At 36.7% G+C, this 24884-nt stretch overlaps 1 protein-coding gene across 3 annotated transcripts; it reads right to left on the bottom strand.

Moving 5' to 3' along the window:
- Positions 1 to 8899: 8899 nt before the first annotated feature.
- Positions 8900 to 24883, bottom strand: TRIP13 (thyroid hormone receptor interactor 13). 3 transcript variants are annotated; one of them, XM_085306836.1, is made up of 14 exons: positions 24688 to 24883; positions 24394 to 24496; positions 22456 to 22621; positions 22024 to 22153; positions 20434 to 20489; positions 17479 to 17569; positions 16188 to 16260; positions 15095 to 15158; positions 14780 to 14866; positions 13873 to 13979; positions 12577 to 12730; positions 12280 to 12392; positions 10661 to 10730; positions 8900 to 10130 (listed from the first exon to the last, which is right to left on the bottom strand). In XM_085306836.1, exons 2-14 carry the CDS (start codon positions 24483 to 24485, stop codon positions 10035 to 10037), a joined length of 1299 nt encoding a protein of 432 aa, XP_085162962.1. In that variant the 5' UTR covers positions 24486 to 24496; positions 24688 to 24883; the 3' UTR covers positions 8900 to 10034. The 3 variants fall into 3 exon arrangements, with proteins under 3 accessions (XP_085162962.1, XP_085162959.1, XP_085162960.1); XM_085306833.1 differs by having other exon boundaries at positions 24731 to 24803; XM_085306834.1 differs by having other exon boundaries at positions 24366 to 24496; positions 24731 to 24803.
- Position 24884: the final 1 nt, after the last annotated feature.

The raw sequence follows: 24884 nt of genomic DNA on the forward strand, positions 1-24884 counted from the left end.
ATATTTCCCTATATGCATATACTGTACTGCCTAAATGCAGCTCAGACACCAATACATGATGTTGTAGTAACACAAAAATTTAGTTATTCATGCCTTTTTTTCCCTAATATCTTTTATCATTCAAGTAAGTGCTGAACATTTTACACCTTGGTTATTTGATGTAAAAAAAATGAGTGAAGATGTCTTCTTTCATTGTACAATTTTCATTAGAACTTTGCAGAGATAAGCAATAATGAATTCAGGTGATTATCTGGCATTTCCATTGAAAGCTTGGAAGCCAAATTCTCTGCTCATTCCTCTGAGGTAGGAAAAGGCTTCAATTTACCCAAGTTCAGTCATTTAGACATTTCAGCAATTAAGCCAGCTGCTTTCAGTAACAGTGAAGAACATTTAAATCTTATTAACAAATAATAGCCATTYCCTAAATGACAATTTCTGTTAAAAGCCTCTTTGGTGCTAGGAAGCATTGAAATATGCCTACAGTATTAATCTTTTGCTTCTACAAAACACAGAGCAGAAAGAAACATCAGCTAGTGCAGAATTTGTAGAAAAGAGGCATCTGAAGCTCTGGGAATCCCGAGAAGTATTATATTTATTCAGATTGTTTACCAACAAGCTCTAAGCCTTTAATATGAAAACCAGAAAAATGTTTTAGCTGAACTTGGATACCACAGTGGTCTTTGGACCATGGTTTTAATGTTCACTGTGGAAAAGTTAACACCTAACTATAGTAAATGACAGATACAGGGAGGGTGAGAGCAAAGCATGATGAGGTTCATATGTGGAAACCAAAGGATGCAAGGAGCCTCCTATGTCTGCAACAATACCTGCTATATTAATAGCATAGTTCTAATGTCTGCTGGGTGCCTGGCAGACATTCAGTCAAGCAGATCTCTGATTAAATAATAAATAAAATAATACAATCATTTAGTTTGAAAGGGAATTCTGGACATCTTTAGTCAAACCTCTTGCTCAAAGCAGGGTCACTTAGATATGGTTCTTCAGGGCCTTTAGTTTTGAACATCTCCAAGAATGGTTATTCCACCTCTCTGGGCAAACTGTTGCTATGTATGACCATCCTCATGGTGAAAATACTTTTCCTAATATCTAATCAGAATGTCCTGTGTTTCAACTTAATATCCATTGCCTCTTCTTGGTTTCTCACAGTCTATCTATGAGATGGGTCTTGGTTTGCCTCCTCTATATTCTCCAGTTAGATAACTGAACACAATCAATCAGATTCCCCTTAGCTGTCTCTTTCTAAGTTTGAACAAACTCATTTCTCTCAGCATTTTCTTGTGCATTGTGTGACTCATCAATCATGTTGGCAACCATCTGCTGGACTCACTGCAGTATGTCAGTGTTTTTCTTGTACAGTGGAATCCATAACTGGACACAATACTTCAGAAGTGGTCTCACAAATGGCTAACAGAGGGAAAGAATCTCTTTCCCTGATGTGATGGCTGCACTTTCCCTAATGTAGCCTAATATATGGTTGGTCTTTTTTGTGGCAAGGACACTGCTGACTCATGCTCAACTGGTTGTCCACCAGGACCACCAGGTCCTTTTCTGCAAAGTTGCTTTCTGTCCAGCTAGACCCCAGAGGTAATGTTGCATGGGGTTATTCCAACCCAGATCCAGGTCTTTGTATTTTCCTTTCATTCCTGGCAGGTCTTATCTCCCACCTACAGAGTTCCCTCTGAATGGTAGCTCTACCCTTCTCACTTCGTTATTGTTTGTGAACTTACAGAGTTTCAAATCACACTGAAGATGCAAAAACAGTCCCCAGATTGGTCCCCGAGTGATATTGCTAGTAACTGGAAGCCACCTAGACTTTGCACTGTGATTACAACATTCTGAACCTGAGGGCCAGGCAACTTTTCACCTACCTTATTGTCTATTTATCCAGTCTATATCTCAATGATTTGGTTATCAAGATACTACAGAAGAGTGCATTACAGGCCTCACTAAAATCAAAGTGAACATCCACTGCTGTCCCCTCATTCACAAAGTCAATTATCTCATTGTAGAGAACTATCAGGTTGCTCAAGCATGATTTGTCCTTGATAAATATATGCTGGTTGCTCCTGGCCATATTCTTGTCCTTAATGTGCCTTGACATGTCCTGACATGGCTCCACAGAGATTTGCTTCTTAATCTTCCTGGGGACTGAGATGAAGCTGCCTAGCTTGTAGATTCCTGGATCTTTCTTCTTGCCCTTTTTGAAGGTGGTCTTGATATTTGTCTTTTTTTCCAGCCACTAGCAGCTTACCTGATTGCCACCTCCTTTCAAAAATGATAGAGAATGGCCCCAATGTCATTGGTAAACTTCTTCAGCACATTTGGCTGCATCTCACTCAGTCTTACAAACTTGTGTGAATCTAGTTTGCTTAAGTGATACCTAACACTATCTTTCTCTACTGTGGGAAGTATTTCACTCCCCCAGAGTCCGTTAGTAGGCTCAGGCAGGAACCTGGGAGGCCTGAAGGCAGACCTAATCAAAGAAAACCAAGGCAAAAAAAAGATACTGAATAACTCATTCTTTTCTGTGTCCTTGGTCACAAGGTCCTCTGTCCCACAGAGCAGTGGATCCAAGTTTTCCTCAGCACTTCTTTTGCTGCTACTTATAGAAAGCCTTCTTTTTGTCTCCAACTAGTTTCAAATATAACTAGTTGGCTAGTGAGTGTTAGCTTTCCTAACTGCACCACTATATGCTTGAGCAATGTCTTTACGTTCCTTTCAGGTGGCCTGCTTCCACCTTCTGTGTGCTTCCTTTTTGCTTTTGAGCTCAGTAAGGAATTCACTGTCCATCCATGCTGCCATACTTACTTGACACCCTGTACATTGGAATGGACTATTCTTGGTTGGGCTTTGAGGAGGTTGTTCTTGAAAATCAGACAGCTCTTCTGGGCTCTTTTCCCTCTAGGGGCCAAGGAAAGGGCTGAAAAAGCTGACATCTGCTCCCCTGCAGATTCTGCAATTCTATATATATATWTWTTTTTCTCATTTCTCTCAGGATTTTAAACTCTATAGTCTCATGGCCATTGTAGCCAAGGCAGCCCTCAGCCTTCATATCCTCAGCTAATTCTTCCTTGCTGGTGTGTGGCAGGTCCAGCAGAACATGTCGTCTAGTCAGCTAGTTGACTATTAGCATCACAAAATTCTTTTCAACACACACTAGCAATTTCCTGGTCTGCTTGCACCCAGTCATATGGCACTTCCAGCAGACATCCAGGTGTTTATAGTCCCCCATGAGTACCAAGGCTGGAAATCATCAGGTTTCTTCCAGCTGTCTGAATAAGGGTCATGTAATTTGTCTTCTTGATCAGACAATCCATAGTAGATGCCTGCTGTAATATCATCCGCATTGTACTTTCCTCTGTTCATTACCCACAGACTTACAACTGACTCATCACCTGTTCCAACCTTCACGTCTCCAACCAGTCCTTCCTTATTTGAAAGCAGGAGGTCCAGCAGAGCACCTCTCGTCATTGACTCTTCTATCACCTGCATCAGGAAGTTGTCATTGCTGCTCTACAATAACCTCCTGGATTGCTTGTGCATGGCTCTGTTGCCCGCTACACTGTATACAAAATCATTTGCAAACACAGAGGGCCCCTGTTGTTTTTAATGAGTGACGGTCAGCTAACGGACGGCAGCAAGCTTACTCATAAACTCGAAAGCAGCCTATTATTTTTTGAAAAGTGTATTGATGCAACAGCTCATGGGAACACACTTCAGAGCTGCAATCCATTCAAAGTAGCCTGCTGTTCCACTGCACTACGCTCTGAGCTAATTTCAGCTACTGCGTCTAACCTGCTTCAGAGGCTGGTGAGAGAAGGAGGCATGCCTGTTATTTGCCCACAATGTGTCTTGTGTGTACTCAACAATTGCTGGCAGGGAATCTAAAATGACAGTCACGGTCATGTAAATCTTTCCACTTTTTTCAAACGCAACAATGTTAGAAGACTGCCAGGATTCTCAGGAGAGATCACRACAGGAGCCGTAGTCTGAATCCAGTTACAAGCATTGTTAATTTGAAAACTAATTTTATTTTTCCTTAGAGTCTTCAAAAATAGCCACATTTTCTATCTCCTACAAGAAGCCCAAAATTTCAAAATCGAGTATCTGATTCTTTTTAGTACTTAACAGCAGGGTAATCTGAAGTAATAGATACCTATAAGCTGTTTTTGTTTGTTTGTTTGTTTGTTTTTACATTTGAACAATTATTGGGCTAATATGGATTTCCTTAAGTATTGATTATTACTAGAAATGTAGCCAAAGAGAGCAGGACTTAAGTCTAACTTAGGGAAAGATGCACTTCACCTTAGAAAGGCCCGTTTCTCTCAACGAACTATAATGAAAATAAAGATGAGTAGTTCATATGATAACTGCTTCATACGATACCTTTGTTCGAACCTTAGTTTACTTCTTCAATATCAGCATCTAACTTTAAGTGAGGAGAATCCTGAACGATATGATCTCAGTTCTATGTTGGCTAAGTGTATCTCTCTACCTTGTTTAAGTACACTATAAAACCTACTTCAATTAAGTATACTATCTCACCTTCCTCTTTTTAAAAAAAGATTGTATACACTAACTGCACATGTATAGCATATGAACTAGATGTTTGTTGTTGGGGCACACAGAGAGAGACTTGACAAATGACAATTTAGGATGACCTAAATAAAGCAAGTAGAATTTCTGGAAAGATGATGACTTGAAAGATTTTAATGGGGCAAAATGAACAGACTTCATGCTTTCAGTAAAGAAGTTTATGTGTAAAGCGTATTTATAGTCCTGCTAAAATGCTTAATTCATAAACATCTGAACAAATGTTAAAAAGGGAGGTTTTACTTCAGCAGGTACACTCAAAAGAATCACTGAAAACTACAATCAGTCCCTTATGCAAATACCATCACTGAAATCCATAAGACTGCACCCATAAGAAGTGCTGGCCAATGTCAGAGCTGCAGAAGGTAGACTGATAACATCAATTCATTTTCAGCACTTGGATGTCTTCAAAGAAACAAYAGGAATATTAACTAATTTTCACAGAGCCACCTGCATACAGAAGCCTGCATATTTTTCAGACATATGTGAGAATTCAGAGGACTGTTCCTTCTGGTATGATAGCCCCTGCTCTGCCTTCCCCCAAAGCAGGTGGCTCAAAAAGACACTATAACATTTTTTTTTTCTAATAACAATAATTTGTTGCTGCTATGAACTACAAATTGCATTAGCATACTGTGAAATGGGGGCTTTTACTCTGGGCAGAATACAATTGCAGCAGGCTTTCAAAGTCACAAACACAAAGTAAAAATACTGTCTTCTGTACTTTCCAAAGTACTAGATCCTGTGGTTAACTAAAAAAAACACCCAAACTCAAACTATCTGGGGAGATATTGAATGGCTATCTTTTCAAAATACAGCACAGCAAAAAGTTCATCTATGTTATCCTGGGAAGCATTTGTGCATGTTTGTTTGAGAAAATGGTACATGCCATTTTGAGTCACGGAAGAATGATCACAAAATTTAGCAACGTACAGTCATCAAAGCAGGTTTTATTTGAAGCCATACATCCTGAAGATGCATAAGTGCTGTACTAAAGCTAAATTCTCTCAGTGAGATCCAAATAATGCCAAAACGGGCCTCCTAACAGAACTTGCAGGAGGAATTGATAAAATACTCCATTTCTAATATCCTTCTGAATGTGTGAGAATACCAGCCCAAGCCTCTGGTATTACAGGGACTTCTGATTAATTCCTCAAATCATTCAGACAGCCATATGCACATTTTATGTACCTATTAATATTTTGCTAATTCTAATACATGCATTTTATATACTTTTTTTAYATACTTTTATATAAACTTTTATATTCGTATTTATATTTTACATAACTCACTACAAAAAGCTCTAYTTCCCAAAGAGCAAAAGGGATCCTTCTGACATCCAGACAACTTTGGCTAAGATTTCCTGCAGGCTGAGGCACAGCTGGAATGGAAAAATATTTGGAATGTGAGAAAGTTCTGGAGCTTACACAGCAATTTGAATGAATATTTTCCCATTAAGAATAATTTAGTGACTCTAATGATCTAGATATCCTCACAATGACCAGCACTGCACGAAACAGTTCCATTTTGCCATGGATGGCAAACAGACTAGGAACATTAGAGGGTATGTGCCCATCTAGTCTTTTTAGTTTCTTTCTGGACTTGTTGACTATGTATTGTTTAAACCCCTTTCAAACCTTATGATACTGTCTGCCTCCACCACCTCATGGAGCAACAAATTCCAGAAGATTAGTATGTAAAAAAAGTACTTCTTAAGAACTAATTTTTAAATGATCTTCTAGGAGTAGGAACAAACACTTCCCTTTTTTAGCATTACAAGATTTGATGAATTACAGTTTTGCATTCATTTTACCTACTACCTTCATAATCTTGTAGACCCAAGTCAGCTTTCTCTAAGTAACTAAAGTGACTGTACTTTAAATATCGTAGCTGTTCTTTCCTGGGCATTTTCTAAATCCTCTATATCCTTCTTATAATGCAGAGACCAGCACCAAACTGTATTTGGTATAATTCATATAGATCCCATCTTTCCTATAAAGCTTATCAGAATTTAGCTGTTACGTTTCTCCTCTTTAGCGAGCTTGAAATATGTATTTCCAAAGGTCCAAAGTTTTAGATGAAGTTTAGTTAGAGTCATTATTTTATAAAAAGTGATTTATATAAAAAAATCAGTCTTTTGAAAATCTGTAAAGGACAAATTGAGTAATAAAAGTCTTCCCTTTCTCCCTCCACTAAGTGTGCAAAGCATCTTGTAGGATCTGGGCCGGAAATGAACATTTTGGCTGCTGGGAGAAATGTTACTCAGAAATATCTCATGAGATAAACAGTGCTTAGCCTGGCAAAGGGTCTGCTTCCACTTTCCACAAGTAAAAAATGATTTTACATTGCTATTTTTAGCATTATTTAATTCTGTTAAAACTCCAGACATTCCAAACGCTTTAATATGCTATGCTGAAAGCCTTTGCCTTCACCAGGCTCAAAATTTCATCATTATGTTTATAGTAACCTAGATCCCAGAGATCCACCCAGTGGACAAGATGGTGAACCTACAATACAAAATAACTTCTGCCCTACCCATCGTAGTGTGGAAATTTTCACTGGTTGTCATCTTTGGCTCATACTCTTCAACAGCGTTTTTTTTTTTTTTTAAAAAAAAAAAAAAAAAAAAATTGTGCCCATCTATAAAAATTTGGAGAAACAGTTTATACGTTAGACTATACCTTTCCCAAAGCTAGCTGGAGAGATTTTAAGGTGTTATGTTGCATTATAGCATTGCATTACAGTCTCACATATCTCTAAGAGAATCTAAGCACTGCCTTTAACCAAGAACATCCGTATTACCTATTTTCACAGAAAGGCTAAGTAAGATCCCAGTTGGGCTAATACCTGTTTCTATTCCGGAGAAAGTGTGTGTATTCAAATTAGGCAGTCATTAAATAACACCAGATAGAAACAATTCAGTCTAGAATTTCCAATGCACCTATTCCAACTGAATGGTCTGACCCCCTAGGTTGCATTAAGGATTCCCATTTAATGTTCTCGGTCTAAGCTCACTTACTTTGTACTCTTGGGTGGTTCAACAAAAGAGGAAAATAGTTCCTGCTAAAAGGATATACAACCTACTTCAAGGTGATTCTCTTCAAAGATGTGGATTCAAAGCCTTTAGAATTTAAAACCGAGTTAACTACAGTGGTCCTCAGGGGTAAAACAGATCTGTAATTTCTGTTCTTTGGAGGGTCAGTACCAGGAAGCCCTTGTCAAATAACTGAAAAGTAAGGAAAAAGCAGGCCTCCCTCATTCTGTGATTTTTCTTTCTGGAATTACTTTAAAAAAAATTACTGAGATGAATTAGTTATTATCTAGGATTTTTAAAAAAAGATTAAACCACTGCAGCCATTGCACAATCACAATACTAGTGAGAGTGTGTACATACTAGAAAATGGTCTCTAAGTTATGCTTACCTCTTAGAATAATATTCTACTAGCACGTCCTATTCTAAGTACTTCTATTACTAAATTTAAGAAAACTTCCTAAAACAAAACTGTTTATAAAATCTGAGAAAAAGGGTAAACCACATAGGTGTGAAAACTGACACCATTTCATATTAAGGAATTAAAGAAAAAAAGTTGCTGGTCTTCACAGTTTTTACAGCCATGATACAATGATTGAGAATAGTTAAGGGTCTACACACAAACCAAACTGACAGTGCTATTAAGGTTTGCTTTTCAAGCAGAGGAAGTGCATACACCTTCCCCAGTGAAATACAGGCAGGAACTTGCAATTTGTATAGCCTCTGTAGTTCTTAAAAAAAGAAAAAAAAATCACTTCTGAAATTATGAAATTAAGACCAGAAGATAGGCCCATGCCTCTGTATTATCATGGAAGTACTCCAAAACATCTATTATATGGATTACCAAGACAACACAACATATACCTGTATTGAAGGTACCGTCATTTTAAACTCAGGTCTCTACATCTCCATACTTTAAAAGCCACAAGTAAGGACTAGAGTTTCCACAAGTATGGACTAGAGTCTTTAAAAAAATTTGTTGTTGTGCAATCCTCCCATACTTGACTTCTATGGAGGTTTCTTGCATGCACCAGTATTTCCAAAACAAGTAATATACTGGATATTAGAGTAAGCAACTCCAAATGACTGATTTTGGTACAACCTTTTTTCCTTCCTTTTCTTAGAGATGGATGGGTGGGAAAAAATATTTAACAATTATATCTGAAACTAATTTAACAGATGCGTAAGACAGGCTTAACACAGGGACTCACAAAAATATAAATGCCATAATAAAAATTGACTAGTGATTCCTGCTGACAATTTCAGTGCAATTGTTTAATGCAGTTTTTAGTGTTCATCAATACTCATGACAAAATATTTTATCTAAAGAATGTATAACATTGATTAAAAGAATAGGAATAACAAAATAACAAGGAATAAAATACACAGGAGGTATGCATTAACCAGATATAGTCAGCTTCAAAAATCTCACTATTTAAAACTCCATTTAAGAAAGGTAAACTTCTAATCTGTAAACTCTTCTACATTTCACTTTCTGTTGATTGCAGATGAAATGCTTGTAAATGCAAAAGAAAAAAAAAATCAAGCATTATGTAGCATATGTAACTACCAGGTAAAAGTTGAGTTTGTCCCTGTAGAAATCAATTACATAGATTTCCTGGCTTTTGCACTACAAAATACTTTTCCCCAGAGATGATTTGTAACTTCAATTTCATATTTAAAAAACAAAGGGCAGGGAGATTTCATCCATTTTAAAGAACCTTGCATAATGTACTTGTTTTTCAGAGAGAGTACATGGTCCACTGTCTATCCTTGCATCAACATAGAAAAACAGTATTCTAAAATACAATTAAGTAATATCTCTGGATCTTAAACTTTCTAAGTTGATGTAATTAAAATGTAATACTTGAGATTACCTTTCAGCATAAAGAAGTATCAGTATGAAAGGTCTGGTCAATCACTGAGCACTTTGATTCTTACCCTGTTTAATGGTTGTTACTTTCAGAAGAGGTAATAACAGTAGTACATTTATTGCATAAATATCAGAGCCAAAGACTGAATTTCTATTGCTTTTAAAAAATGGAAAAGAAATTGAAAGTATAAAAAATGATGCATGAATAGAAAGTTAGGGATTAAGAAATAAGGAACAGAAATCTGCCCACTTTTAGCTTAATTGCAAAAGGTGTAGGATTTTTTAATGACAGTTTCCAAGGGTCTTATTGGGATTTGAAATAAAGCTTTTCAGAAGTGTAGTACAAACTTTCTTAATTTTGTTTATTTATCACTGCTTTCAAAAACTAGATCAGGCCTTCCAGATTTCTTCAGGTGTTGACAGTCTATTTTACAAAAGTATAAAAGGTGCATGTTTTGTGTTCAAAAATATGTACGTTTCAATGACAACAATATAGACAACTATAAAACAGTAGTGTCAGATGCAGTTTGCAAGTTTCTTTCTTTCTTCAAATTGCTTGTCCACTACAAGTGAAAGAGCCTGAAGAAATGTGGTCATTGTAACACTGGGAGACTGAAAATAAGAGAATATTTTGTTAGACACTACAGCAATAAGCATATATAACATTTTACATTCCACGTATAGTACTGAAAAGAGAAATACTTGACTTCCACTTTGCAGTATTTTCAAAATGCTACAAGCATAAAATTGCAGCTTGGTTTTATACAAGTTATCACAGTAAAATCAAAGTCAAGTCATGCAAACTCGAGGCAATCAACAATATTGTGGATTTGCTTCAATAAAAGTTTAAATAAATTAATATTTTAAAAGTAGGGGAAGACTTTTTTCCAGCAAGAAAGCACCAGAGAACCAATATCAATGTTCTGTTACAATATACAGTTAAGAAGAATGCTGTTGGACAGGCCAATCCTATTAGTCTTTTTTAATCTCATTTTAAATTATAGGCAGCACAAAATTGTTTCAGTCCAGAAAGCAGCTGAAACAGTAAAATTCCGATTTAAAAAGATTCAAAGCTTTTGCACAAATGTCTTCCTACCTATCTCAAAAATTAAATCAAAATGAATAGAACACAACATACTTACTTGAATGTAAAGTGCATGTGCTAGGAAAGGAAGTTTCCTTAGGACCCGGCCACTAAGACCTTCACTTCTTCTACAGTAAAACAGAGATAAGTGCTGCTTAAAAGCTAAATATTAACTGATAAACATGACCCTTTTCAGTGTTTCTGGCATAAGTTCCTCTAAATTAACTCAAATCACAATATCTAGTACTAAACGTTCACTTGCAGCATTTTTGGCAGAAGCAAAAGGTTAGGTAAACAGGTAACTTCCCCTTTTGTTCAGCAGAGGAGGCTGAAGACAGAGAGGCAGCCAGGCAAAAAGGAAAAAAAAAAAAAAAAAAAAAAAAAAAAAAAAAAAAAAAAAAAAAAAAAAAAAAAAAAAAAAAACATCCCACCCATGCTACCCATTCTTATTCTACTTGTGTAGCATGTCAGACTAATAACATCTATTCTTAATACAATTCCACAACTACTAAGTTACAATAAAAATCCCTCACACACACACACCTTATTGATTCACTTGTTGGCATCAGTTTTAATTATCATGCATACCATCTTCTGCAAATAGCATATATGAAAGCATGCTTTGGTCATTTATTTCATTACGAGCATACGCAACCCTGAGACTGCTGATAGACCAGAATTCTCTTCACACTTATTCAGAAGGAAAAAATAAAAGGCCATATGGTTTAAAGAAACAAGCTAGCATGGATAAAGAAACAGTATAGTTATAGTTGCCTGCAAAGCTTGTGTGGTGTGCTGCACATCACCACGACATATTTCATGAATCTAGAGGAATGTCTACATTGAAAGAGTATGGTAAAGATATAACCTTCTATGCATGCTTAGAAAGACACTACTACTCAGATCACTTGGTGACTTGTTAACTTGAAGTGTACGATGTACTCTTTAGGTAGTATAGAATCTAAATCCATATGCCTAGCAGAACTTATTTGCTTGTACTCCACTTGTTGACAGCTAGTATTTTAGAAACAAAATCAGAGACATGTGGCATGTGTTCTGAATGTTAACAGTATGTTATTAAGGTGCCATTTTGTTCTGCAGAGACCAGAACTTTGGAAGAAAATATTGCTTGATATTGTAAATATAATTTCTATTGTTTCCAGAATCTTTATGCTACAGTGAAATATTATTTGCTGTATTTGCACTCTCAGCAAAATACGACACTCTCCACTAACACTTCAAATTTAGTCCTTTCCCTTTCACCTCTATTTTTGCCTGCTAAAAACTGAGTATTTGGTGGATCAAAAAGCATTCTGAGACATTTTCTTAGCACGAATTAACACCAGTACTATTTCTGCCAAACTGTATTGTAATTCACAATATCCACTGAGATCTCAGGTATCTTGCAAATTCAGCCAGGAATTTGACAAGAGGACTTTGAAAGCCAGAAGCAGTATCAGAAACTGGGCCAGATTTGAGACTGAGAAACATCCGCAAATCCTGGTTGCTTCCATCCACTATTCCCTGAAAGGTTTTGCACTAATCCCAACAACAAAAAAATTAAGTGTTCAAATTGAGTTTCAAAACTCTGGCTATTATATTTAATTCCTTTCAGAGACAATTCCACAACCTTGATTGTATCAACCATGTATCATACAGAATTTCAAAATATCTTACCTTGAGATTTCTTTTAACACAAGACTTAATCGTGACACATTATTTTCTATGAAGCCAATCATCTCCAGCTCTCTGAGTGTCAAGAGCTGCTGTCGAGGATATATTATTTGACACTAGAAGGAAGAGTTACACACATTGTATGAAAACTTTAAAATTATATTCAAAATCAAATTTTACAGTTAGAGTGGTAATACAGAGAAGGGATAAAATTTGTGTATTTTGTTACTTGGGAAGTAAAATAAAAATGCCAAATTTATTTTAAAATGATGTTTTACAGCCCTGCTTTCAAAATGTTACCTTCATCAGTTCTTCCAAGCAAGAAAGATATATTCTGAATATTGCTGCAGCAGATGGAGGTCCAATATATTGCTTTATGTCAGCCCTGTCTACAAAGGCCATGTCAATTTTCTCCGTAATATTTGAAGTAGTCAGGATAACTACATTGGGATACCTTCAAGATAAAAGTAGATTTTTAGGTCACATGCAAAAGAACTCTCTTCCTGGGCCTGGTAATCTGATACCTTCTTTCTTATGATTTGAGCCATTTTATGCAACAAGCAGTCATACCACTCTTGTCAGCTAGCAATTACACTAAATTATCTGAAGATCTTCACCAGTTATGACTATTTTATTTCAATGCACATTTTTTTTTATTTTGGCAATTTCTCAAGTGTCCATAGTTTCTAACCCTATCTTAGAAGTGATATGCATTAACTATTTAGTGTGCAGAAAGCCTAAGCTGGAATTCTCGTTTTTAAAATCATGTGTTGGCCATGAATAAGATTTAAAAAAGAGATTTCTAAATTTGAATCTTTAATCTACACATTTTCTACTTCAATTCAATAGAAAGTGCATAGCTTAATCACTAATATAACATGTTCTACAATTGTTGCAAGCTTTTGAGCAAGCTCAAAAAGTATGTAACATCTTGCTTTAAAAAATAGTGAAAGAACATTCTCAATCACAGCTATTTCTAGATGAAACCTGCAAAATTTTACGGATGAGTCAGGCACTTACCTTTAATCAGTAGCCTAAAATGGCTAAATACCAAGGCACTTTTTTTATTTATTTATTTCCTGTGAGCAGAGCCAAGAGTGCCGCAAAAACAGGGAAGGAATGGGGGGGGGGAGGAGTGGCACTTGCATGTCCATATTTATTTCCTGTGAGCAGAGCCAAGAGTGCCGCAAAAACAGGGAAGGAAGGGGGGGGGGAGGGAAGTGGCGCTTGCATGTCCAGCATACAAAGCAGAAAGAACACTGCTTGCAGCAGCAACAGCCTGTATTGTGCAAGTCTGCTTTAGACTGACATCCAGAAGCTGTTAATCATGAATGAATTCTTCATTGAGATGACTCTCGTCTCCCCAAAGCAGATCTCACGATCATCTGTGCCGTATCTGTAGATTTGATTGTTCACTCAGTTCCACGCAAAATACTTGTTCAGACTACTCCTATTTCTTTTCTAAATTATCACCATTAATAAAAGAATAGTTCATTAGGCAACATTTTTGGATTAGTATTCCAGGTGAGATCGAACTTTTATTAGGAATCATGAAGTTGTCAGGTACCTTTTGCTGTTGCAATAATATGAGTTTACCTTTTAATCTGATCTATTTGTGTAAGTACAGCATTCACCACACGAATAGCATCTGAAGGCTCTGTACCTGCCTGAAAGGCACTGCGGGCTGCCGTGAGACTTTCCACCTACAAAGAAAAAAGCAGTGCTCATTTAGACAGCTGGCAGCAACCAAATAATCCAAACAATACATCTTCAGATCCTCGAGAGTCTAGTATTTAAAGCTTCATCTTCAAAATCTTCTGTTAAGTAGGCACTTTTGGGGAGAGAGAAAACCTTCTGCGAGAGGAAGAAGTATTATGAAAGCAAAAGGCACAGTGAGCAAAGTCCTTGTTTAGACAGCAGAATGGATGCTGTCTTCCATTTTAATTCAATTTCCTCTAAAAAGCTGATCATAGAATAACTAATGAATTGAATTTAGAGGAAGCGTTCCCACAGGAACGCATAGCTACAATATCATAAGGTGAGTAAGGTACATAAGTTGCTCATGTTTGCAAGTCTGTCAAGACAATATACACAAACTGAAATCAAACTAATGSTCTTACATATGTTGCGAAGCTCGGAAAAGCATAATTATAATACAAATTCAGGCTACTTTGAATTTTAAAACAATACTCCACTTGTATACAGAGCAACAAGGGAACTATCACCAGGAAAGGTTTCATTCCATTTTAGCTGGAATTTTTCTCAAAAGGAAAAAAACCCTAAAAACCACAAAACCCTCATACAAACCAAAAAAACAGTGTTCCTCTCAAATCTCTCAAATATGCAGTAGCTGAGATTAAACTTCCTTCCCTCTACAGTTCTGTGCAAAGTTAAATAAAAAAGTCTGTTTTCATTGCTCTTTAAGAATAAGAATTGTCATACTTTACTTATACAATTTAATTTTTGCCAAACGTAATGAACCTCAATACCATTAAAATCATACCTCATCGATCAGTACAAATACAAGAGCATCTTTGTCATCAATTAACTCTTGAATCTTCTGGAACATCTTGGTTACAAGCTTGCCACTCTAGAAAGAGACCATATGTATATGTTTGATGTATTTTCTTACCACATAACTTTCCAAGTCTTAGCATATTCATAGCTGTATATGTCTGTTTTTTAAACTTAGTCTCTAATATAGCTTCTATTTATAACCTTTGCGGCACATAACTATTTTATGAACCCAGCTCATCAGAAATACTCGTAATTCATAACAATACACAAAGACTACTAAATAAGTTAGATCAATACATACCTCCGAAAACCATTTAGAGAAAAGGCTATGGCTGTTTATCTCAATTAATTGTCCATACCTATACCTAAAGTATGGAAGGAGAAAGAAGCATCAACTCTGTTGCATTGTAAAAAAGGTCAGTGATACTATTGACTTTCTTCTCATTCCCTCCATTTCAACACTGGTATATTGTTAATTAGTACTTTAAACCAATTACTTTTAATAAACATCATGGCTATTTTGAGTTTAATTTTAAATTACAGAAACCTGTCTCACTAGAATGCTTCATATTAAATTGCTATCAGAATTCCTTCATTAGAAAAGTTTTGATACTATTTATGTATTGTTTACCATAATCAGTTACCATATTAATGGCCTCATTCTTATGTTCATGTAAGATTTTGTTCAACACAGCAAGTAAAAATATGTATAAAAGCATGAAGCTTTTACACCACAATTACTTAACTCTGTATAGATGCCTTAAAACAAAATATCTCAACCAAACACTATATATCCCAAGCTGATCATAATTTAGCTTGGGCAAAAGTCATATCACTGCAACAATTAAGCATTATGCTAGGTGCAACTAGTACTAAGTTTTGTACAAGTTTTTAATACAGATTTGTTAACCTTAAATTTCATAGCACCTCAACTCTATTACTTGTCTGATATACAAAATTACCTCTGTCAACTGTAGCATTCAAACAACTCAACTACAAAACAAACCTGTTCAAAAATTACTAGCTACTAAAAATATAGCCTTTTTCAATATGAAAATACAAGTAGCAGGCTTGATAGCATATGGCCCTTCACCTTTTAGTCTTCACTGATGTGCAGTGTGAGCACCAACAAGTGAAACAAATTCAGGTGCAAATATATTTACATTCCTCATCAGTTATCTATACACTTTAAAAGGCATTAAAATACCCCATCCAGTTTCTTTCCTATTGCCTCAATTTTATTGTTAGCCAGGTATATTATAAATATGAGTACTATACAAAAGTTAGCACTTTGCAATTACTACTTGGCACTACCTTCTTTTTCAGTAACCCAAAGATACTTAACAATAGCAAATTACAGTAAAAATCTCAGAGGGGAAGAAAAAAAAAATCACCTGTGTGATAGTCGAATTGTAAGCTTCTGGGCTAATGCTTTACAGAGAGAAGTTTTACCAGTTCCTGGAGGGCCTAGATTCAAAACAAATCCACACAATACATTATATAGTATCTGTATCACACTGTTAATGCCAGGTAGCATTTCTTTAATTACTGAATTTCATTACAGCAGTAATTATAGAATAAAAACACATCAGACAGATTGTGAACACAGTTTATCAGCATGGCTGCTTTGAGAAGATTACTTACTTTGACCAGGTCTCCACAACCAACCTAGTGCTGTGCTTTATCTTCAGCTTTGAATTTGTATCATTTTCAGTTATCAAATATTGGTTAGTGTAACAGTCCGTATGCAGACATCAAAGTCAAAACACTCAACAACCACAGAAGCAAAGTGGTTTATCAAAGCACGATTCTGAAAATCAGTGCCATGCTTAAACTTTCATCTTCCTGAAACAAAGTCTTTAATATGCAAACAGAAATATACTATGCCRAGTTTGATCAGCTGACCACTTTCCCAGAAATCTCTATCTTAGGGTAACGCAGAGCATCTTAGAAGGTCTATGCTAGGGGACATACCTTTGGATATGGCTTGAGGCCCTGCGGAAGAGCCATCCACAGTTTCTCCAAACAAATCAGTACACAAATAGTTAAACAAAGAGTATGAACATATAAAAGTCAATGTGTGGATGCCAAGCAAACTGGTAACAGCAACAAGGTGACAGTACTTTTGCTCAAAGTTAATACTGCCATTATAGCATAAATATAGTATTTTGCATTATCATACAGTTGTACATTTCCCAGTATTAACATCTTTTTCAGTAATCTTTATTTTTTGAACTTTTTGGCATTTATTGCTAAAATTAAATATATCTACTGTAGATATATTGTTAATAGTTTAAAATAAATAGGTTTCCAGGCAAAGGCATCTGGCATCTTCTAAACTGACAAATAAATCAAGGATGAAAATCTTAATATGGGTATTATCTTTTGCATTTTGTACAAAAAAAGTCATAATATCACCTGCAAATAGAAATTAAAACAATTAACTCTTGTCACTGCATTATAAATTTTGTAATTTAAATTCCTGCAAACACAGTAAATGCTAACATTAAACATGACTTGACTCTGATGCTATATTTCATCTAAATTTGTACTATAGAGAATACTTCCCAAGCACTGCTGCTATAACACAGAAACACCTACACAGAAGCACATACAAGGTTTTCAGAAGGAAAGCATACATAGATGGCCAATGAATCTATTTGTTTTAAGAAAAATGATTTTTACCATGCAGCAAAACAACTCTGTTCCACGATATCAGGTTGCTGTCAACATTTCTGTCAGAAAATAGTAACGTGGTGGTCACATAATCAAGTAGCTAACGGAAGAGGAGGAAAAAGATTAAAGACATATCAGCAAATACAATTAAAAAATGGAAGCAATCTATATTACCTACTCTAACAAATAAAATTGTGCTCAAGGCTTATCCAGGTTTTAATGCTAAAACCAAATTTCCTTCTACAAGTCTTGGAAATCTCATTTTGCTCCTGCCCTCAGGAAAAAGAATGGCTTGTACTGGACACCAGTGGAGTTCCATAATTTTTACATGAATAAATTAAATGCTTTAAGGAAGTGAAATTCTTTTCCATTTTCCACTGTCTCACTTTTAATAAGGATAAGAAACAAGAAATCTGATGGTCAGAGGGTTCAGTCCACAAGCTGCCCAAGAACAAGAGTCAAAGTCTGAAACTCTGCTTATTCTTTAGCTATTACAGGACTATACATCCATTGTTGTCATCAACACAAACTAAACATTTCCAGTCACATTTTATTTTACTCAAGTATTTATATACATTAGCTACTCTAAGCTTTTTGCAGCTTCCAATTAAAAAAAATGTTGCATGTACTTTCCCAGAATTCTTACTTCCAAAAATAATAATATTTGATTTTAGTTGTCTAAAATTAGCAAGTAATAGACTTTCTTCAACAAAACAAATACAAGCCTGAGGCTTGAAGCTATACTTATTTTTACCTATAACACCACCTGATACCATATTATTTTCTGTTGCTGTTACCTGGAATGTTTTTGACTCATTTGCATTAATAGGACAGTAAAACAGTCCTAACAGTCTGCAATATCTCATCCCACAAGATGTAGCAGTTATGTAAGAAAAAAACCAAACTTTATCCAGCATGCTTGTCAATATTACTTTGACACTGAATGATATTATTTTGAAACTTAGCAACAAACATTTCAGAGTCTGCAGAATCCAGCTATATCAAGACAGTTCCATGGTTTAAAGAATGGACACCTCTTCACAGATACTTTCACAGAAATAGTTCCAAATTTCACAGAAATTTCACAGAATCAGTAAGGTTGGAAGGGACCTCTGGAGATCATCTCCCAAAGATTTCCTGGTGCTGGTTCCACTGGGGCTTGAACCCAGGACCCTCAGCATGTAAAGCAGATGTGATAACCACTACATGATTAAAAGCTACTACTGCTCTTTCTATCAACATATGCTTACTATCAAGAGTGTCTGGCTCAGTTATTCAACTCATCATTCAATTCATCAGTAAGCGAATCTACTTTTAAAAGAGTTCTGTCATTTCACAGATGAATTGGAGAACAGTTCTGTAAAGCCAGAGAAAACTTAGCATGTTTATTGATGGTCTACCTTATATACAATGAAGATGTATAAGGACCTGAATGTTTTGTTTTAGGTTTTATTTTAGAGATTATGCTTAGAAAGATTTCAGTGAAAATACCCTGTCATTTATAACCAAGCTAATGAATTCATCTGGTTATTTATCCTCAAATACTTTGAACAGATTTTTTTTAAGCAATATAAACATCTTAATGAGTGCTGTCATAACAGCAACTGTGAATTGAATCACTTGTGGTTTTTACTCACACCACAATTACCTAGTTTCAGACTATAATATTATAGTTCTATAAATTCTAGCAGTTATCACAGCCTTTGATGAATGCACAGAATCTTCAAACAAGAAAATGACCCAGTAGAATTGTTTCCTTCTGGACACCTCCTAAAAAAAAAAATCAATAAATTGGGAGGGCACTATAGTCGAATCCTCCAATGTGCACTTGAATGAAGAGTAACAGTGCAGACTGACTTTACTGCTAAACCAATCAATTGACTTGCTGCTGCCAGAAACACACTGTCCAACCCCTGTTCCCTTCCATCTAGCTGCACCCATCACTTCTGTTATATGACCATCAGCTGAGGTCATGGTGAACCAATTCCCAGGACAAAACTGGCTGGCAATTAACCAATCGCACAGTGAGATGGGTATTTTTAGTGATTCAGCTCCCTCAGGATACTGCAAGGTGAGGGTAACAAGAGTGTCAACGGAAGGGAAGCACTGGTTGTCCAGCCAGGAGCAACACACTGCTCTTAGCAGTTGTGAGCCATTGAATTGGCTTACTTTTAAAAACCCACACCAATATCAAAACATAACAGCCCTTTGGGGACTTCACAATGGAGAAATAAAGAACTTATAATAAATAATGTTGCATGCATCTTTCCAAGCCTCTTTGGAGTTAATTTTTCCACCAATTTTCTTCTTCCCTTCTAGAAAAACATGCAGTTAGTCAGTCTTAAAACAGAGAGATCTTTTCATAAAGTAAATTTCTACTCAGATCTAGAGAGTATCCGTTTTCTTCCCTCAAGACAGGCTAATGAATATGTCTAGAGTAGTAAAGCAAAAGTAAAAATCTCCTGAGAAGCTGCAAGTTCCTAATAAAACAGCACCTCCAGCTGTTAAACTTCTAGTTTATCAAAGATGAGACAATGTAAATAAAGTAAATTCGATATAATTTGGCATGGGCATCAGTGAAACTGCTAAGAGCAAAACTGGGATTTTTCACAAAGTAGACATCACAGTAGTACRTACTCATAGATGTCTGAAATAGGATGTTTGATTTTAATACATCAGTTTTGGCTTTTTTTCTGAAGTATATATCAGAAGTAAGCAACTGTCCAAAAATATATAGGAATTTTAATGGAAGCATAAAGCTTTCCAAAATAACAAGGAACTACAATACAGTGATCATTAAAAATTACTGCCTTTAAAATACAGAATTGTAATAAACAGACATCAGAATTCTTTCTCGAGCTAGTTATTTCCAAGCATGTTCTGCATGAGATGCAACAACTTCGGACAGGTTATATATCAACTCTTACTTCTCCTCAAGCAATTTGTTATTAATTTTTAACTTACGTGTGATTTTACTTCAATGTCATATATAAGACTTTCCCAAAGGCCATGGAATTCAGCTGCAAAAACAATACATTATACTTCTACTTAGGGTAAATCAGTCCAGTAACCTGTCATTTAACACTACAGCACCAAGCACTTTTTCAAACTATTCTCAGCTAAAATTAAGGATGAAGAACAGATTTTTGAACAATGAAAATACATGGATCATTTTTCTCAAAAAGCAAACACTACTTTTTAAGCATGCATAAATTCAGCAGCTTCACAACTTTTATTTCTCAAATAATTGTGAACAGAGGTTAATCTTCTTCAACCTTCAATAACCCTTAACATGAATGGAAAAATATTAGCATTTAATTCTGCCTACTGAAATCATTCCCCCCAGCCTTCAAGAGGGGAATGAGGAGAGGGGAATGAGCTACATTTCCCCAAGATAAAGAATTATGAAAAGTTCAGAGGTTTTCTAAGCCCAATTTTATTTTCTGGCTTTTTTTTTTTTCCTTTTAAATAAGCATCAACAGGTAGAGAACAAGGAAAAAAAGCATGTTGCTGAATAATGCTAAAAATTAAACAAAATTGTGATTTGGATTTCAATCTTTTTAAGCTTTTTCAGTAAATGAAAGCAAAAATACTGTGGTGAACAATGCTAAACCACAACAACATATGGGAATAACATAACATCAAGATACTAGATTGAATTCTTCCCAAAGAGAAATATAATGAATATTCAGGCTTTCCACAACATAGAAAGAGCAAGAAATGTCACAGAATGACCCTCTCCTTGATCCAATACTCGCTTAAGTGCTTCTGCTGCATAATTGAACTTCCCCAAGCACATGATAGCAACCAGGCAGACCAGGCTCTATTGCAGAGGACGGTCTTATTTTCAGAAGATACTTTGAGAAGTCTAAATCTTTTTGTTTGTTCCTTTCTAGAAAAAAAGCTTAACTTCACAGTGAGGAAGTGTCTCTAGGCAAATTGCTGTTTTCTCTGGAGATCAGAGAAAAGCAATCAAGTATTTGGCAAGTTTACTGTAAGCAAGGTAAAATTTGAATTGTTGACAATAGCAACAATATATTTATTTATAAAGAATGTATATTTTTATACATTTTTAAAATGCTTGCTGTGATTTTAATTGCAACAGATTGGCACTACCTAACTTTACGAAGTTTTATTGGGGCTGGAAGCCAATAGTGGACTCTGGAAAATAAATGTTTAAAGCAAGGAGTTTTTTTGTTTGTCTCCATGTAAGTTCCCAATACAGCTTGTAGGGTTAGAAATTTGTATGCTTCTGATTTTGACTACGTATTTCCAGGCTTTATTTCACAATAGCACTTACCTTCACCCACTATCTTGTATTACAGAAATACTTGAAATTTTGTGGAATCATCTGTGGTAGTTCAGTCAAAAACATAAAGCTGCATTAAAAAAAATCCCAGTATATTGTTTCTATCCAAAAAGGACACACCTATATAGTATATGCAAATAATATCTTTAATAGCTAATCCCTAAAACATTCTTATACTCTTAGCTCTTCCAAGTTTTTCTTTCATTATAAATGCTCTAGACCTTCCAGAACTATCAGAATGGTACCTGCAGGTAGCACCCAGTGGTTAGCTGCAACAATATCCTCATTCTCTTCTTCTAAGTTTTCAGAGCTTGGTCCTTCTTCATTCAGATGGAAAATATGAAGAGAAAGACTACTTTTGCTCAAGTCAATGGGCTAAAAGGGACACAAAAAACAGACTTTTAATAAATCATATTTCTCATTTCAAAACTAATTATAACAAGAAAAAATTACAGTACTCAGTTGACATTCAGCTTTGAAGCCTACTACTTATATTTCAGACCTTAAGAACAGCTCTGGGCCCAAGTTTGGCCACGTTCTCGTGGTTATACCAGACAGCCTATAAAAGATATTACATCTTCTTATGAATCTTGTCTTGCTTATACTACCACAACTCATCTACATACCACTCGACCACATGCATACGAACAAAGCTGTACATTACTGACTGTACATACCTGTCTTTCTTTCAGTTTCAGCTCTGTATCCACAACAGACACAGACTGCACATTGCTGTTGAGGAAACCATCATCAAACTCTGTCCACTTGTAATCACCAAACACAATGTTATGTCTGTTCAACAGCTTTAAGACACTCATCCTGATATCTTCTTTCTTTGCCGTGCTAATAAAAAAGAAACAACATTATTTGTGGCACTAGCATTTATATGGCATTTATACTATGAACTAACAAGAGCTTTATTTAATACACTAACTTTAAATGGAAAACAGTTTCTACTAAGTAAATGAGTAACTTATGATTGTTGGCAGAAGCAACAACTTTGATAGCTGTTTTTAATTTGTACATTAATAGGCACAGGCCAGAGAACACTATTTGATCTACTTACTATCAGATCAGGGTACTGGGCATGAAAAAGCTAGAAGYTTTCAAGAATGGAAATCAGTTATGCAATCTGGCTGTGATTCACTAGGGATGGCAAAACCAAGCTACTAGGCTGAAGCTAGCACACTTAGCTTAGAAGCGAAGTTAGTCTTGAGGGCAACTGGTACCTTACAATGGGAATGTGCTTTAAGAACTTCAGTATAAGAGACAAAAACTACAGGAGAAGGATTTTTAAGATTTCTAAAAGGTCTTAAATTAATTTTGCCATGTCAGTGATGTATCCCCATTGCTACACCTTGTCTTTTCAAGACTGACAAAAAGAGAGCGAAGGATGTTTTACACCTTGACTTCAGTAAGGCACTCTCTGCTATAGCATCCTGATAGTCAAAGTGGCCAAAAAAGGAAAATAAGGACTGAAGAAACAGATAATAAATGGGCTGGAAAACTGGCCRGACTTTCCAGCAGAGGATTATAATTAGCAGTACAAATTCTAGCAGGCAGCTGCTTACTATCAGCATCACTCTAAGGTCAGTAATAGGACTGACACTGTTTTTGTGTCTTTGTTAACAACCTAGACTCTGGGATGAAATGCACCTGCAGCAAGTTTATGGATGACAGCAAAGTGGGGACTGCCATCAATACACTAGAAAGCAGGGCTGACATTCAGAGATCTCTGCAGGCTGGAGATAAAGGCTGACAAGAATTCCATGAAGTTCAACAAAAGAAAGTGGAAAATTCTGTATCAACATCTGCTGCTCACACACAATAGTACAAGGTGGGATCCAGCTGGATGGTATGAAGCTTTGCAAAGAACAGTCTAGTAATCATAGCGGACAGCAAGCTGAACATGAGTCAGCGGTGTGCCCCTGCCATAATGGGGGCCAATAATATATTAGCGTATCCTAGCAAAAGTGCAGCTACCACATTAGCCTTTGTGAGACCACATCTGGAATACTGTGCCCAGCTCTGTCATACAAGACACTGACATACTGTAGTCCAGTAGATGGCTGCCAACATGACGGAGACTGGATCACATGAGGCACAGACAGTAGCTGAGAAAAATGAGTTTGTTCAACCTTAGGAAGGGACAGCTTAAAGGAATCCAATGAGTGGTTAGAGAAGGCACAGCAAAGCTCTTAGAGATGTTGTGCAGCACAATGACAAGACACAAAGCAACAGACAAACTGCAGCAAGTGAATTCTGGTCAGGCAATGGGGAAAACATCTTCACAGTAAGGTGGGTCAAACACTGGATCTGTTGCACAGAGGCTGTGGGATCTCAGGACAAGACTGGGCAAGACCCTGAGAAACCCAGTCTTACTGGCCCTGCTTTGAGTAGAGGATTGGGACCAGACAGCCTTTGGAGGTCCCTTCTGACCCTTCATTATTCCACTGAAGGGTTTCCTTGCCTGTTTTTATACACCCACACCACCTTTTCAAAATCAGAACCTTGGATTTGGGGAAAGCCACTAATTTTTTTTTTTTTTTTTTTTTTTTTTTTTTAACAGCTCAAACTAAAAATTCACCCGTGGGCAGCCACAGGGAAGAATAGACCTGTTTGATTTCTGATGAACTTCCACATGTATTTGAACATTATCGCACACGATTGGGAGCGCTTGCTTCAGGTCCCCGGCAGCTTCATCCATCCTCCTCGCTCCTAGGAGAAAAGCAACAGCACCGAGCGGTGCCCTTTCAGTAACCGTTACAGGGCCGAGGGCAGCACCCCCGCTCCCCCACCCTGCTCAGGGACGCCCAGCCGCTGTTGCGGCTCCTCTCTCTCCCCTTTCCGCCAGAGAAACGGCACGCCGCGCCCGCCATGCCGCCGCCCAACGGCCGCCCCCTCCCCACCCGTTTCGAGGGCCGCGGCGTGAGGCGGTTCCCTCCTCGCCGCCTCAGTCCGAGGTCTCCAAAGCAGGGCCGGGCTCGCCTCCCGGCTGCGGGGCCCGAAGCCGTGCGGGCGCGCAGGGCCAGGCAGCCTCCCCGCGGCCTTTTCGTAAAAGCGCGGGCGGTAACAGCGATCCGGAACTTCCTCGGGGGGAGGGGAG

The sequence above is a fragment of the Rhea americana genome, unplaced genomic scaffold (assembly GCF_003343005.1).
Source record: "Rhea americana isolate MKP2758 unplaced genomic scaffold, rheAme1 scaffold_248, whole genome shotgun sequence".
NCBI lineage: Eukaryota > Metazoa > Chordata > Aves > Rheiformes > Rheidae > Rhea > Rhea americana.

Bases quoted from the DNA above. Each gene is read 5' to 3' on its own strand.
- TRIP13 (XM_085306836.1), bottom strand. From the start codon at position 24,485: ATGGATGAAGCTGCCGGGGACCTGAAGCAAGCGCTCCCAATCGTGTGC. The intron at 17,570-20,433 runs GTAAGTTAAAAA...CTCTTCCGTTAG, and splicing joins ACATTGAAGTAAAATCACAC to CTACTTGATTATGTGACCAC. The intron at 12,731-13,872 runs GTAAACTCATAT...TTTATCTTGAAG, and splicing joins CAAATAGATCAGATTAAAAG to GTATCCCAATGTAGTTATCC.